Source organism: Cavia porcellus, unplaced genomic scaffold (assembly GCF_034190915.1).
Source record: "Cavia porcellus strain 051 isolate PalLab524CR breed Dunkin Hartley unplaced genomic scaffold, mCavPor4.1 scaffold_2, whole genome shotgun sequence".
Lineage (NCBI taxonomy): Eukaryota > Metazoa > Chordata > Mammalia > Rodentia > Caviidae > Cavia > Cavia porcellus.
In genome coordinates this window covers 117,808,834-117,824,731 of record NW_026947485.1, presented here as the reverse complement: position 1 = coordinate 117,824,731, position 15,898 = coordinate 117,808,834, and the positions used below count along the sequence as shown (strand labels likewise).

The 15,898-nt window shown below is 41.3% G+C and overlaps 1 protein-coding gene across 3 annotated transcripts; it reads right to left on the bottom strand.

The window, feature by feature from the left end:
- Positions 1-5,395: 5,395 nt before the first annotated feature.
- LOC134475268 (endogenous retrovirus group K member 13-1 Env polyprotein-like) lies at positions 5,396-13,964 on the bottom strand. Of its 3 annotated transcripts, XM_063245261.1 has the most exons (3): positions 13,829-13,964; positions 10,800-10,923; positions 5,396-7,908 (listed from the first exon to the last, which is right to left on the bottom strand). In XM_063245261.1, the coding sequence occupies exons 1-3, from the start codon at positions 13,842-13,844 to the stop codon at positions 7,776-7,778; spliced, it is 273 nt and encodes a 90-aa protein (XP_063101331.1). In that variant the 5' UTR covers positions 13,845-13,964; the 3' UTR covers positions 5,396-7,775. The 3 variants fall into 3 exon arrangements, with proteins under 3 accessions (XP_063101331.1, XP_063101329.1, XP_063101330.1); XM_063245259.1 differs by lacking the exon at positions 13,829-13,964 and having other exon boundaries at positions 10,800-10,929; XM_063245260.1 differs by lacking the exon at positions 13,829-13,964 and having other exon boundaries at positions 5,396-7,929; positions 10,800-10,890.
- Between the last annotated feature and the right edge of the window lie 1,934 nt (positions 13,965-15,898).

Here is a 15,898-nt window from a genome sequence, read left to right as displayed (position 1 = left end):
AGGGAGGTCCTGCTGAGAATAAACTAAATTTGCTGCCCACTTCCTCTTTCAACATGCCCATACTAATGGGCCAACTATCACAGTAACAAGTTACCACTTAGAATCTGAGCCGATGTAGTATTTTTGATAAGAAAGAGCAATGTAATTTTACATAAAATTCGGGCTGTTAAAAATTTCTCCTGCTAAGAAAAACAAGAAATCACGTGCAGCCTTTATTTTTAGGAAAAGTTTTAGATAAAGTGCTGGGAGTTTTCCTGGAACTTGCAGCTGGCCTAATCAGGTAGCCATTTGCTTCCTTGAAAGTCTCTGCTCTGCTGCTCAGGACATGTTGTCATTTGAACATTTTCTGTAGTAGGCCTTTTAAATCAAGAGCAAAAAACTTAGAACTTTTCTTTTCCTATCTCTTCCCATTTTCTTTTATGAGAAAATCTCATTTGCTGTTATAATTGTAAGCCTTTATAATAAGAAATTTTCCAGGGATTTAGCTTAGCGGTACAAGTGCCTACCTGTCAAGAGCAAGATTGTGAGTTTAATCCATGGTACTGAAAAGAAAGAAAGAAATAAGTAAAAATAAATTAAAAATAAAAATAAAACAATAAAATAAGAAATCTATGTCCATGAGAAAAAGGTCCTCTTTAACTTCCCCACCATACTTATCTCTTTCTTTTGTACTTTTCTGACGATACTGTGTTTTAAAACATATCCCAGAGTATTTTTTGTTCCAGTGGCAGAATGTTATGCCCAGTGGTCTGTATCTTGTTCCTCAGCTGTTAGAAGTGGATCTTGTAGAGGTTTCCATGTTAGTGCACAGGAAGGCACCTCTGTGGGTGGCTGTATTCTCTGTTTCATACATGGGTCAGAGACCATCTAACCACTTTTTGTCACAGAGAATACCTTAAATACAATTATACATGTTAGAAAATACCCATTAACTGCTAGATTGAAGCATTTGTACAATCCAAATTTTGATTCTGTATTGTCAAATTGTCCTCAAAAAGAAGTGTTACTAATGTTTTGTTTGTTTTGGTTTTTGAAATGGGATCTCATAGTATTACCCAGGTTGGTCTTGAATTGATCCTCCCACCTCGAAGAGTGGTCCTTTTGTATCCTCTATAAATAGATCATAATACCTGCTGTCACACTATGGTTTTAATTTTCATTCATTATTGTATTCCACAGCGATTGAAATGTGCAGAGTCCACCAACTATGTTTGACTGATGAGCATTTGAGATGACATTTGTGATAAACTTTATTAATAACATTTAATTTTAATCCATCTACATATAAGTGGACACACTGGACAGAGTGCCTTAAGAACAGAGTAGTGTGGGAAAGAGTTCACAATACAAGAGGAGATACATCCTGTCCCTAGAGGCACATATTGCTGTGAAATCATGAATTTGAAAGTCTCTGGTGTTAATGATTGGCATTTTTTAACGTTTGTTTTGTTTTCTTTGTAGTTACTTTTGAAATGTTAACTCTTCTCTGATTTTAGAAATTACTTTTTGGCTGTGTGACTTTTTAATTACTTTTGATTGGACTCTATCCAACAAGACTCTAGAGCAAACAGGCCAGATTAGCCCTGGTCTCTGGGGGTCATAGGGCCTGGAGAGCCATTTGGGCAGTGCTGGTCTCTGCTTCTCCCCCACTTCTTGGCAGTGCATGGCTCCCAGCACCCCCAGCTTTTTCTCCTGTCCAGGGTGGAGTGCCAGCTGCCCTCGTATTTGTAGAACCCACAGCGCACAACATTTCAAAGGTTAAAATTTGAGCTACAAAAGGTTAAACAGTCACATCCTCTTCCTTGGACATATATACCGTCAGAAAAAACTCCAGTCCTAGAATATTTGCCAGAGTTCTATTCCAGGGTATGGCAGTGCTGAGAGAGCTCTGTCTAGTCCCAAGCTATGTCGCCTGTGCACTCACCTTCCCCTTCACTGTAAGAAGCATTGTGACTATTGCGCACATGAGTGCTGAAGTCCAAGCCATCTGTTCCCACTACTTCTGAGAGCTGCTAGCTTAGCCCTCAGTCTAGCTGAGCAGGGAGCAGAGGGTGCTTGGTGCCTAGGCAGGGTGGATAGGCTCTGGTGGGCGTGCCCTGTGGGGTCTCACACACTCTGGATTCATGGGCATCACAGAATGAGGAGAGGCAGGAAAGCTCCTGTGTCGGAAGAAGATAAGCAAGTTGGAACTTCCTTTAGGTAGCCTGATACAAGTTCCATAGATAAATAGCACGGCTTTCACTTCCTTTTTCTCTTTGCCTGTACCTTTCCATGAGTTTCCATTTCTCTGTTTGTGCTTCCTCTCATTGTGCTCTGCCAGGACATCTGTCACTGGCTTTGCCCTTGACAGCAGGTGGTAGTGGGAACATGTGGATGGAGGCTGGAAGGCAGCCCTGTGAATTGACACTTCCTGTCCTGTTGTTTCTCTGTAATATTTATCACCATCTGACTTTCCAAGACTTTTTCTTATCTTTTGTTTTTATTCTCTCTGCCATCAGAACACAGCCCTGGAAGGGCGGAGATTTCGGTGGTACCTCCAGTACTGAGTTGAGTGGGTGAGGTGATGGTTCCTGAGGAGTGCTGGTGGGGAGCGGGGGACAGTGGCATGAATGTAGTCCTGGAGTTCGTTGTGGGTGCATGAGCACATCCTCCTGCTCATACCCAGCTAGCTTTATGTCTCTGCTTTTTAACAGTCCCCTGGGAGATCAGCCTGAGTGACTTACAGGAGAAGGATGTTGAAGAATTCGGCTCCAGTGGCCTCCAGTGCCCAACATGCTTTGCTGTGAGGGGAAGATACTGTAATAGCCAACTCAAATGGTGTGCACCAAATATGCTAATGTGTTTTGAGTTCTCCGGCATTGTAAAAACAGGTACTCTCCTGGGGTGCAGGTGTGCTGTAGGCACAGAATGAGCTGTGCTCTGTCACAGGCTTCACTGCACGTGTTTCAGGGGAACAGGCTGAGGCGTTTTTGCTCAGACCTCTTAGGAATGAAAATGCAGCAGTGTCTTGACTCTGAGACCACACCCAGTGGACTTTCTCTCTCTCATTTGTTCAGCTGCGAATTTGCCCAAGCACTGACAGACTCCCTGTTTGTTTTGGGTATTGACTCTGCATAGTGGATGAACCTTTCTAATTTTGCACACTTTGGTTACTTTAGTAAACACAGGGAAATTTGGGAGTTTTTTCCCCATGCATTCTGGGTCTTTAAGAGATTTGGAGAGAGGCAGTGACTAATCTTAAACTTTCTTCAAAGGACTCACACTGTGCCAAATACACTGAGTTGTCCGTAAGAAAATCCAAAGGGTGACCCTAAATGAGCTGAAGGTGTAACTAGAAGTGCGTTAGGAATGGTAGTGTGGTCCAGCAAGAAGAGCAGCTGGCTCAAGTCCTGAGGGTGGGGTGGGGTGGCCCACAGCCCTTCCTGCCGTCCCTTTCTACCTTTGGACTCTGAGCCAGTGCTCAGTGCTCCTGAAGTCCCCCACTGAGGTATTACAGCAGCCCGCCAAGGCAGCTGGTCCCTTGCATTCTTATGTTTTTACTTAAACAGAGGGATTCTTTGCTTTAGGATAGCCATGGCTTTTTGCTATTGCTGAGATAAAATCAAGAACACAGTGTGTCTGCTATGTGGAAAAAGGCATCTGAAGGCCTTTGAGAGGTAGAGAAATCACAGACGTAGCTTTTTATGGCCATTGCTGCTTACTAATAGATGACTCAGACCCAAATAAGAGATTAGGTCTATGCCTTTAAAATCACCGACCCAGGTGCACAGCTCCCTGAACCAGCAATGTGCAGGATGCCCCCAACGGAGCCTTCAGACTTCGTTGTCCCATGGCACAGAGTGACTGTAAGTGGCAGGCTGGACCTGAGTGGTTGTGAGCTGGGGAAAGCTCTCTCCAGTCAAGTTTAGATGGTATTTCTGTGCTTCATTGACGCAGGTTGTGGGGGAACTTCAGGATCTGGAGGAGACCCCTGCCTTTCAGGGGCTGTCTTAGCTGACTTAGCTACTGCTGCAGACCAGTGTGTGTGGGCGAAAGAGGGAGGAGGGCAGTGGAAGGGTGGGGCCTCACCTGTGTGGTTTCTTGCAGGCATCAACAACATCTCCGTTGAAGTGAAGAAGTGCATTCAAGCAGACCTCTGCAAAGAGCCACTCACCTCTTACCTGGGCTTCCCAGTCGCTAACAAGAGTGGGAAATGCAGATCAGCTCTCAGGGGTGGGGCCGGAGTCCGGCCCTCAGCTCATGTCTTCCTTTTTCTCTTTCTGGGAAAACTGTTATTGCACTGAGCTCCTGCAAGGGCGCAGCCACTCTATTTATGGATTAAAATTATAATTTTTGTTTCTGTGTGCTTCTGTGCCTGCTAGTTTTTCCGCAGGTACAATCAGTTGTCCATTTATTTACTCAGTCAGCAAGATTTACTTGTGTACCCAGCTGCTCACGAAATGGATCAGACCCGAAAGGCGGCTGAGGGTTGCTTAAAGAATTTAGAGAAAGAGGCCACATGCAGGAAGCATGGGTGCCAGCAGCAGAGCGCCCTCAAGCTACCCAAGCCCCAGGTCAAGGCTGGGAGTGGAAGACAGATTTGATTTGGGAGAGGCTGAGATTTTAAAAGAACTTTCAGATCTGAGCTCCATAACAGGGGATGCAAGAAGTGGGATAGGCGGAGGCTGCAGCTGAGATTAGCAGCAGGAGGAGTAGAGGGAAGGAAGGTGCCTGGCCATCTCGGAGTGGCGGAAGGTGATTCTCAGACGCAGACAGCATGGCCTCCTAGAGCCAGGCATTGGCCTGCTCTGTGGTGGACAGCAGTTCCCTTGGAGGTAAGGGCCCATGGAGATGGGTCTAAAGGTCGGGGTCTCTGGATCTCAGCCCCGCTGCTCCTTACAGTCACAGGGAGTTTGAGGGGCCATGCTCAAGGCAGCAGTTCTCCGAGGCAGAACTGGCTGATCCGAGTGAAGCCCGGCTCTGTCGTCACCACTTGTCTGTTGTCTTTCTGCTTTTTGAATAATTTCTTCCCATTTCACAATATCTATTGTGCATTTTAGACTTTATTTTACTCTTTCTGTTTTTTACAGCAGGAAGACAATACGATGTTGACACATTTGAGTCTGATTTATTTCACTTATCAGTATGATCTCAAGTTGCATCCATTTCTCTATAAAAATCTCAAGTTAGATAAGGTAAATTGTGATCTCTAAGAAAAACTGAAAAGCTTATTGTGATCTTCTAAAGACTTGAGAATTTACACTGAGACTAAAGTTTTTCATAAGACAGGTATCTTGGTCACACTGTGTCGTGAGTGTCTAGGGCACTCTGAACTCCGGGCAAGGTAAACACACACGCACGCCTTGTCGGGACACGGGGGGTACAGCGCTTGGAAAAGAAAGACAGGAGAGACACCTTTGCTGTCTGCACCGCGTTACACTGCACTGCACTGCACTGCACACACAATCTTTATTTTAGGATTCATATATAGTAAACCCGATCAATTCACAGAGCCCAGATAATTAAGTAGTGAAAAGGCATTCTTTGTGGCAAGCTACAACGTGACAGACTACAATGTTTATTCTAAAACTATCTAAGTGAAGTAAATAATCACAACCAGTTCTCATAACTTCTCTAGCCCAGGAAGAAATTCATTAGCTCAAGAATGTTGTTAATTTGTCTGCTGTTAGTGTCACAAAGGGTGGCCAGCCACTTCCTCAAGACTTCTGCAAAACAAAGCCAGCTCACAGTATGGATTCCAGAGGGTGAGGGCTCACTGAGAACAGGCATTCCTATTCTACCTCCTTCTCGCATACCAGGGCGGCTATTGTAAATTGCAGGTTAGAGGGGGTTGGGCCTACAAAGTGACACCTCATCCCCCACACTTCCTTCCTTTTTATTTTTTAACAACAATTTCCATAAGATCAGGTTATTAATAGTATTTCGTCTTATGCAGTAAAAATACACAAGAACTATGGCAATGAGAACTATAATTAAACTAAGTCCCATGCCACTAAAAGTGTGGGTTATGCTCTGCCAGATTCCTTTGGAATCTAATCCTTTCAAAGATTGAGCAAGCAATTGCGCGAATTGTGCTAGGGATTCATCATCATTTTGCTTTGCAAAATCCTTGTCAATTTGATTATGCAAAGATTCTATTTCCTCCTGGGCAGAGGTGTTTCCATTTAGATACATTCTAATCATTTCCCATTCATGTTCTGTTTGATTATAAGGTCGTTGGGTTATACAGAAAGTAGTTGAATTCCAATCACATTTTAAAAACACTTGATGCTGAAGAGCCAATATTTTTCTACCCATCCATTCAACTGTTTGTTTAAGGAGGTCTATTTGTTGTTGTAGTCTGGCGTTTATTTGCCACTGAGTTAACCAAAGTTCATGAGAATTTTCATGCCATAATTCTACAACATGTTTTTCTTGCAAAGAGGTTTGTAAAGCTATTCCTGAGACTGCTGCTAGGGAGGCTACAGTTATCAGACTTAACAGTACAGCAACCACTATTCCAATAAATCTTTTTGTACGTTTTAACAGATGTTTAAAAAATTCAGTAGTAACAGAAATTACCGGGTCTTGAGACCATGGTCGAGTTAAATTTACAGGCAACCAAATATGAGTTTTTTGTTGTAACAGCATAACTGTATAAGGCTTAGTGAAATTTAGTGTGCTATTTAAGCATGTAAACAATTGACAATTTAAACAAGTACAAGAAAAATGTGTAAAATTAAAAGTTCCCACTAAAAAGACATAAGGCAGAGGTGCACAAACAGTAATATTATACATTTTAAACCTAGTAAAATTATAATTAGTAGATACAGATCGACTAGTCCCTGAATATGAAACATTGTACAAGGTTACAGGTTGCATAGCGGCTGGGATCTTCCAAATATGATTTTGAAGGTGATGAGGGTATTCTTCGGCTGCAACAGCAGGGTTAGCGATTCCACCATCTCCCCACCACAAGAGAGCCGTCTTTTGATGAAATATAGGAGCTCCGTCAGTTATTTTCTTTGGATCTGGAAGACTATACACAACAGAGAGATTACATCTTGTCTCATTCCATTCAGCACATCCATTAACGAATTTTCCAAATGGTCCCCAAATAATATACCCATCAATATTTTTAGCAAATTTTCCCATACATAGTTGCCAAATTATGGGATTATAAGAAATATTTTTATAAGTGAATTCAGGGCATACAGGAAATGTATTTGTATCAGGTGCTGTTAAATTTCTCCAGGTAACATTAAAGGTTTGAGCAGCCAAGGCTTGAAGCCTTGTTCTTTTGTTGCCTGCTTTTATTCCATGTTGAATCCAATACTGCCATCCCAGAGGGATGCAAGGCGGTTCCCCAATGCAAATAGGCCTTTGATTACCATAATAAGTAAAATTGAATAATGTCCCATCATCTTGATTGTGGGGGGTTAAATCAGCCCACGGTGCTGACAAAATTTCTCTAGGTGTGGTATAAAGTAAAATATCACTAGTTCCCCATTTTACAGGTTCTAATAAAGGGGGGTTTGGAATATATGCCCAGTACGAATGTGGAGGTACCTCAGTCCCCGACGCAACAGTGAGCAAGGCACATAAAGCTAAAAACAAGTTTTCAGAGTTTAAAGGCTTTCCTGCTTGAAGGACAAGCCGTTGCCCTTCTATGGTCAATTTCTTTAATTGTCCCCATGTAGGGAGGGGATTTAAATTTGGTCGCTGTGAGCGGCGGGATTTTCTTAGCTTTAATCTGGCCATGGCTGCGATAGGAACAAGCTCAGCATCCTCAGCCTCTAGCTGGTTTCGCGCTCGCTTCTGAAGGCACGGTTCCGGTTCCTTGGGGAGTTGTCTCCGGGGCTGGCGAACAGGGTCTGGAGGCGCGGATCCTGATCCATCGTCCAGGGACCCACTGCTGAATTCCATTTTCTGTGGAGATATAACCAAAACCTTTCCCCTTATAGAGCAATGTGCCCCTCTCCCATTCAGCCTCTGGAGCTGTTTTAGTCCAAATAGGTTCATTAATCACAAAGGGCTGTTGTTGCTGTTCAAAATGTTTTTCAGCTCTAGTTAATATTTCACCTTGTGGTAAATTGAGAAAATTTAAAATAAACAATGCTTGATGCAGTAATGTTTTTGGACTGTTTTGCAATTTAAACAGTATTGGTATCTGAATATCCTCCTGACTCCTCCTTTTTAATTTTTTAATTTGCAACTTAAGAGTGCCATGTGCTCTTTCAACAATAGCTTGACCCTGGGGGTTATATTCAATCCCTGTAATATGAATAATATTATGGAGATCGCAAAATTGTTTAAATGTTTTGCTAGTATAAGCAGGTCCATTATCTGTTTTGATTTTAGAAGGAATTCCCATAACTGCAAAAGTCTCCAATAAATGTACAATAACATTTTTAGTGGATTCTCCCTGTTGAGCAGTAGCCCATAGAAATGAAGAATAGGTATCAATAACTACATGTACATAAGAAAGCCGACCAAAAGAAGGTACATGTGTAATATCCATTTGCCATAACTCATTAGGTCGAATTCCTCGAGGGTTGACACCTGCGGGAATAATTCTTAAATGTAATGGTCTACAAATAGGGCAAGCTTTTACAATCTGTTTAGCTTTTGTAAAAGGTATCTTATATTTAAGATGCAAATGTCCTGCATTTGCATGATTAAATTGATGTTCTTCAACGGGTGTGGTGAACATAACTAAGGAATCCACTGCATTGTTACCTGATACTAATGGTCCGGGTAACTGAGAATGAGAACGTAAATGAGTAATAAAATAAGAATGATTTCTTTTTTGAACATGTATTTGTAAATTTTGAAATAAAGACAATAAAGCAGGCTTATTAGAATATAACACAGCTGAATAGATATTTGTCACTACTCCAACAGAATAGGCTGAATCGGCTATAATGTTAATAGGTTGGTTATGAAAATCTAAAAACACTTGTAATATAGCAAAAAGTTCATTTTGTTGTACAGAGTTAAAATTTGTCTGACCTACCCAGTAAGATTTTTGAGTCCAATATGCAGCTTTATTTTTAGATCCATCTGTAAATATAGTCAAAGCTTGTGGAATTGGCTGTACAGCTAATAAGGTATTAACCACAAATTGTTGACGTCTAAAAAAATCCCATAATTTACTTTTAGGAAAATGATATGAAAAAGTTCCCATGAAATCTGCTAAAGCAATTTGTAAGGTTTCAGTAATTGACAACAAATATTCCCATTGTTCCTTAGTTAAAGGGATAACTATATTGTTTATATCTTCTCCTATCAAAGTTATAGAACGAGCTCTACCATTCATAATTAAAGCTGCAACCATGTCAATATAAGGCATAACATTTTTAGATTGCTTAGTTTTAGTGAATACCCATTCTACTGGCATAGCATTTTGACCTAAAACTGCAGAGGGATATTGAAAAGTATTAATAATATATAAAGTTAGAGGCAATTTAGGATCAATCCTAATTAAAAATGCATCCTTAATTCGTTGTTCTACAAACTGTAATTCTTGCTCTGCTTTTGCTGTTAAAGAACGAGGGCTGGATGGATCTGAAGAGCCCTGTAGAGTAGCAAACAAATGTTGTAATGCATGGGTAGGGATACCTAGTGTGGGACGAAGCCAATTAATATCCCCTAATAATTTTTGAAAATCATTTAAAGTGGATAACTTAACTCTCCTAATAGACATTTTTTGTGGAATCACCTTTTGTCTAGTAAGAATATATCCCAAATAATGACTAACTTCTTCCTTTTGAATTTTATCCTGTGCTATTACAAGTCCAAACGGAGAAAAATATTGAGGTAAAGTTTTTAAAATATCTTTTAAAACATTTCTATCACTATATCAGCATTTTTGTCTTGCCTTTTTCGCACAACCTTCCATAAACCACATGTGCCACTGTAAATATTCTGGCTCTTTTAAAAGAATTTTGGCCAAGGCTTTCCAATCATAAGGAGCAAGATTACCATAGTGATCTGCTACCGATGTTATTAATTCTCTAGTGTAATGAGCCTGAGGGCCATAAAGGGTTACAGCCTTTTTTAATTTTGCTAAATCATCCATATTAAATGCTTCCCATCTAGGGGGAACTGCCTCTCCATCTATTGGCTGTGGCCTGATTACAGGGAAAGCAAAGGCAGGCTTTTCCTCATCAGAATCCCCTAATTTTGGTAGATCAGCCAAAGCTAGCTTGGCTTTACTCCAATTAGGGTTAGATGGAGGAGGTGCAGAGGGAACTATAGGCGGGTTCTGCTTAACGGAGAGTTGTTTCACCTCTTGTGTTAAATGTTGTATAGCCTGTAAAATTGGGCGATTGTCATAATTTGATATTGCTGCGGCAGCTAAAGCTGAGTCGGCTGTAGTGGATTTTACTTTTAGTTTGGACGCCTTTTCACTACTTAAAGCGATAGCGTCATTTTGAACTACATTCTGCTCCTCCTCTGTGAGGGGCAATTCCTGAATAACTGGCTTAATTTCTAGTTGAAGATTTTCTACAATATGTTCATCTTCCATAGCTTTTAATAAAGAGTACACAACCGACCAAATAGCCCAAAAACGTAAAGGAATCTTTTCCTCCTGTTGCATAGCCCTTTCTATACTAACCCTTGCCTTCCTCCATACTTCTACATCCAAAGTTCCTTCATCTGGAAACCAAGGATTATATTCTTTAATTGTATCAATACACATATCCAAGTCAGCTGACCTGAGCGATATGCCATATATAGATAATAAATGTTTAAGAATTTTTAAGAAAGGAGAAGAAGCAGATTGTCCCATTTCCCCGTAATAAAATTATACTTACCTTCCTAAGCGACCTTCGGAGTCCCTGAATTCGGGCGCCACTTGTCGTGAGTGTCTAGGGCACTCTGAACTCCGGGCAAGGTAAACACACACGCACGCCTTGTCGGGACATGGGGGGTACAGCGCTTGGAAAAGAAAGACAGGAGAGACACCTTTGCTGTCTGCACCGCGTTACACTGCACTGCACTGCACTGCACACACAATCTTTATTTTAGGATTCATATATAGTAAACCCGATCAATTCACAGAGCCCAGATAATTAAGTAGTGAAAAGGCATTCTTTGTGGCAAGCTACAACGTGACAGACTACAATGTTTATTCTAAAACTATCTAAGTGAAGTAAATAATCACAACCAGTTCTCATAACTTCTCTAGCCCAGGAAGAAATTCATTAGCTCAAGAATGTTGTTAATTTGTCTGCTGTTAGTGTCACAAAGGGTGGCCAGCCACTTCCTCAAGACTTCTGCAAAACAAAGCCAGCTCACAGTATGGATTCCAGAGGGTGAGGGCTCACTGAGAACAGGCATTCCTATTCTACCTCCTTCTCGCATACCAGGGCGGCTATTGTAAATTGCAGGTTAGAGGGGGTTGGGCCTACAAAGTGACACCTCATCCCCCACAACACTGCACTAAACTAAAGTCAAAATGGATCAAAGATCTAAATATTAAAACAGAAATACCACATCTGCTGGAAGACAAACCTGGTACAAATCTTGAAGACAGCGGTAGGTAGAGAGTTCATGAACAAAAAACAGTGTGGGAAAGGACTTCAAAGGAACAACAATTGAGATCTCATCTTACTGAAAAGTTTTGACATGTCAGAAAAAGCGGAGTCAAAAGAAAACCCATGAACTGGAAAAAAAAATCTTAGCCAACTCTCCCTCAGAAAAGAGCTTATATCTAGAATATATAAGGAATTAAAAAGAATCAAGCCCCCAAATTCAAAAACCCAATCTAAAATTGGACATTCAAGATGCACACACTTCTCAGATGAACAATACAAAAGGTAAATAAATATATGAAAAAATATTCAGTGCCACTGATGATTTGAGAAACATAAATTAAAACAGCACTATATTCCACCTCACTCCAGAAACAATGGCTGCCACCATGAAATCAATAACAAATTCTTGTGGGGCTGTGGAGGAAAAGGGGCCTTTCTCCACAATTCATAGGAGTGTAGACTGGTGCAACCACTGTGGAAATCAGTATGGCGATTCCTGAAAAATTAGGATTAGAGGTCGTATTCAACTCAGCATTTCCTCTTCTGGGTATTTTTCCAGAAGCATTAAAAACATCATACCACAACGATATATGTGCACGCATGTTTGTAGCAGCACAATTTGTAGTAGTTAAATCTTGGAAACAACCCAAATGCCAATCAACTGAGGGACAGATAAAAAAGATGTGGCCTATTTATACAATGGAGTATTATTCAGCTATAAAAAGGATAAATTTGAGGCTTTAATAGGTTAATGGATGCAGCTAGAAACAATATGCATAAGTGAAATAAATCAAGACTGACGTGTAAACATTGTATTGCCTCGTGTAAGAAACTGAAAGAGTAAATAAGATCCAAAAGGTGTAATAGATATTGTGAAAGGGACAGAAACCACTCAAAAGGAAAGAACAATTGCGATGGGGAAAAAGAAAAAAGAAGGAAAAGGAAAAAATACAAATATATGTGCATACAAAATAAGATAATTGTACTACTAATTCTAATGGATCGTGGAAGGAAACTGTGAGTGCTTATATGGTTTGATCTGTTTCGCAGGCCAGCATCTAGTAATTTGAGCAACTATTTTGAAGATAAAAATATGCAATATAGTGGCCATTGTTTATTTCCTATCGTCTTGTCTTGTGAAATCCTATATTGTTTTGTTTTTCTTTTATTGTTATATTTTCTTTTAATCTCTTTAAAACAAAATTTAAAAAAAAAAGTCGTGCTTGGGACATGGAGATTGAACGGGAAAGAATTGCCAAAAGATCTGTAAAACAAAACACTGAAAAAGGGAGAAATGTCAGAGAGGAAAAGCCTGTGTTATGAGCCAGAAAGACAGCTTCCGTACTACGGAAACTTGTCAGCTATCCATACTACAAAAATCACAGAACTTGACAGAAAAAATGAAACTAAAGAAATTCCAGGAGTGTCCAGTGGTTATAAGAATTCTCTGGGTGGTGCTCACAGAGCTGACCAACATCTAACAAGCTATCCTGTAAGGACAGGGGAGGAAAAAATATTACTAAAATATCGAGCCACCTTTTGGGCCAAACAATATTGAACTGACCATTTTTCAAAACAAAGAAGTTCAAAAAGTTATTTACAACTTAGATTAGGTCTAATAGACCAAGTAATGGAAAAACACAGGACAGCAAAATCCTAACTAGGACATCCATCATCAACATCTTCACCATTACGTTTAGTTACATCTTGTTAAAATTACACCCACAGGGACGAGAACAAAGGCCAACACACCTGTACAAAGCGTGTCACTGAAAGAAAGACAATGCAAAAAGAATTTGGATACTACGTCCAGATTATAAAGTTGCATTGCATGTTGAATGTTTTAAGATAAAACATACAGAAAAATTATTGAATAAATATGATTAAATTCTCAGTTTTAAGTTTTCATTATTTTATGAAAAGTAATGAACAAATATGTAACTTTTAGTCAGCCTGTATTTGAATAATAGGACTACTCGGTGATTAAACTGGTAAGTGACTAAATCTTCCTCTAAGTTGTGGGTGTCAGAAATCCTGTCCCAGGGGCTGGGGATTTAGCTCAGCGGCATAAGCGCCTGCCTTGCAAGCAGGCAGTCGTGAGTTCAATCCCCGGTACCGATAAAAAGCAAAAAGACAAAAAAAAAAAAAAAAAAAAAAAAAAAAGAAATCCTGTCCCAGTGAGCTCCTAATAAAGCTGACTTAGACCTTGTTTCTTCTGATCATCTAGCATGCATCTAGTCAAAAGTGGTCACAGCCCTTAATCAGTTTCCTGGTACAGGACCCTCCCAGAACTTCCCTTGACTCACAGCAGTGCTCCAGCATTCTCTCTTATGAACTCTTGTTACACGATGCTAAAAAGTGTCCTCACAAATGTGTAGATGATGTGATGGTCTGAATGCTGTTCTCCTAGCAGAACCAGTGACTGCTAGGATGGAAGAGACTTCACAAATGTGCTTTAGGCCTTGGGGTGAGGAAATTCTAGATTTTCTGGGTGGGCCCAGTATGACCACAAGGTCCTCCTAAGCGGGAGGAAAGACAAACCATGTCAGAGGAAGGGTGTGCGTGATGACAGTACACACTACTATGATGCACTTCCCCTGTGTAGGAGGGAGCTACACGGGATTCTGATGGCTGCTGGAATCCGGTATCCACAAAGATGGAGAGTTCCTCAGAGCCCCAAAGTAACCAGCCCTGTAGATGCCCTGATTTTAGCTCTGTAAAAGTCATTTCAGACTCTCTCCCTCTCAACTGTAAAGGAATATATTTCTGTGGTTAAGCCACCAAGTTTGTAATAATATGCTATGAAGTAACAGGCAACTAAGAGGCTATTAAAACAATTAATGCTCCCAAAATCCAAAGTCCCATACCTAGTCAGTGGGGAGCTTGGCTCTTTTACCTACATCCATAGATTGTATTCAAATTTCTCTTCCACGGCCCATTAGGTAACACAGTTTAATGTCTTTGTGCCTCCATTTTCTTATGAATGAAAACAGTTTTCATGATACTTTTGTGAGTGAATCCATAGAAAATGCTCCAGACGGTGGCTGGAATGTAGTAAGTCCCCAACAAATGGTAGCACATATTTATCACTACTGGAATTCATCTCTCTTCTCATGGGGAAAAGAGAATTTGTTCTCACCCATCAGTAAGCAGGAGACCACCAGAACCCCACATACCACTTCCTGAAGTATCTGAGGGCACACAAGTGACAACGGTGTGCAGCCTCTTGAAAAGTTCTCTTAAAATGTGTGCTTCTTTATAACATTACCATGAAAGAATATGGCCAGTTTTCTCTCTTGCTTCAACTCAGGTAAGAGATTTGGAATTACATTTGGCCACAGCTGTGCCCTTTCTGCTCAGAGAAAATCAGCACGTCTCCATGGTGGCATCCCTGTGGCCCCATGGGAGAAGCCAGCCTGGTATATGTTGATCCCCTTTGTCTGGCTCAGAACCCAAATGAACTGGGCCTCTAGGCTCCTGCTGCATCAAGCAAGGGTAGGGTGCACTAGTGCGTGCAGGCAGGGGCAGGAGTATCGGGTCTCAGGATAATATTTGAGCTGCATTGCTCAGGTGGCAAGGGACCGTAACACTGTTGCCTGGTGTCCACTATTCTCATATCAATGAAGCTGATGGGAGTCAGCACAGCAATAGCCCCAGACCTGCATGTGTCAGTGGGTTAACACAGATGAGCTGGGATTTGGCCCATATTGCATATTCAGCTTTCCTGCTGGGGACAGGGTGGTGTAATCCAAATATATGGTGAGTGTTAAAGATTTGTTTTCTTTATTCATGACAGTAAAAGAAAACCTGCCTTTCATTCCCCTCAAAATTTACTCTAGTTCTTGGCTATGTCTTTTGCTATAAACAGTGTTTTGAAATTTAAACATTCACCATATTGCTTGGTCATCTGTTGTAGTTTGCATGACAACTTCCAGGACTGACTTTTCTCAGTTTGAGGCTCAGCCCTGTCTGGGGTGCAGAGTACACCCCACACAGGCAGCAGCAGCAGGAGATGTGTGAAGAGCTCCGGATGCAGCCCTGGAGAGCAGGGAGCCCAACCACACAGGCTGCCCAGAGTGCTGAGAGATGCAGGATGGCTCTGCCCAGGGGGACAAAACTTGGAGCAGAACCTCCCTGAGGCCTGATCTGCACAGGGACAGCCCTGGCTTTGGAACTTTCCAGTTACAGAAATGACCGCAACGACACGCTTTTCTCCAGGGCAGTGTTAGGAGATGAGATGCACCCTGTAGAAGATAAACTGAATTTGGATAATCATGGCACACACAGAAGGAGACCACGGGGTCAGCACCCTAAGAACTCGGCACAGGTCTGGATTCTGCAAACACCGTGTCTCTCTGGTACCCCCAGTCTCTTCC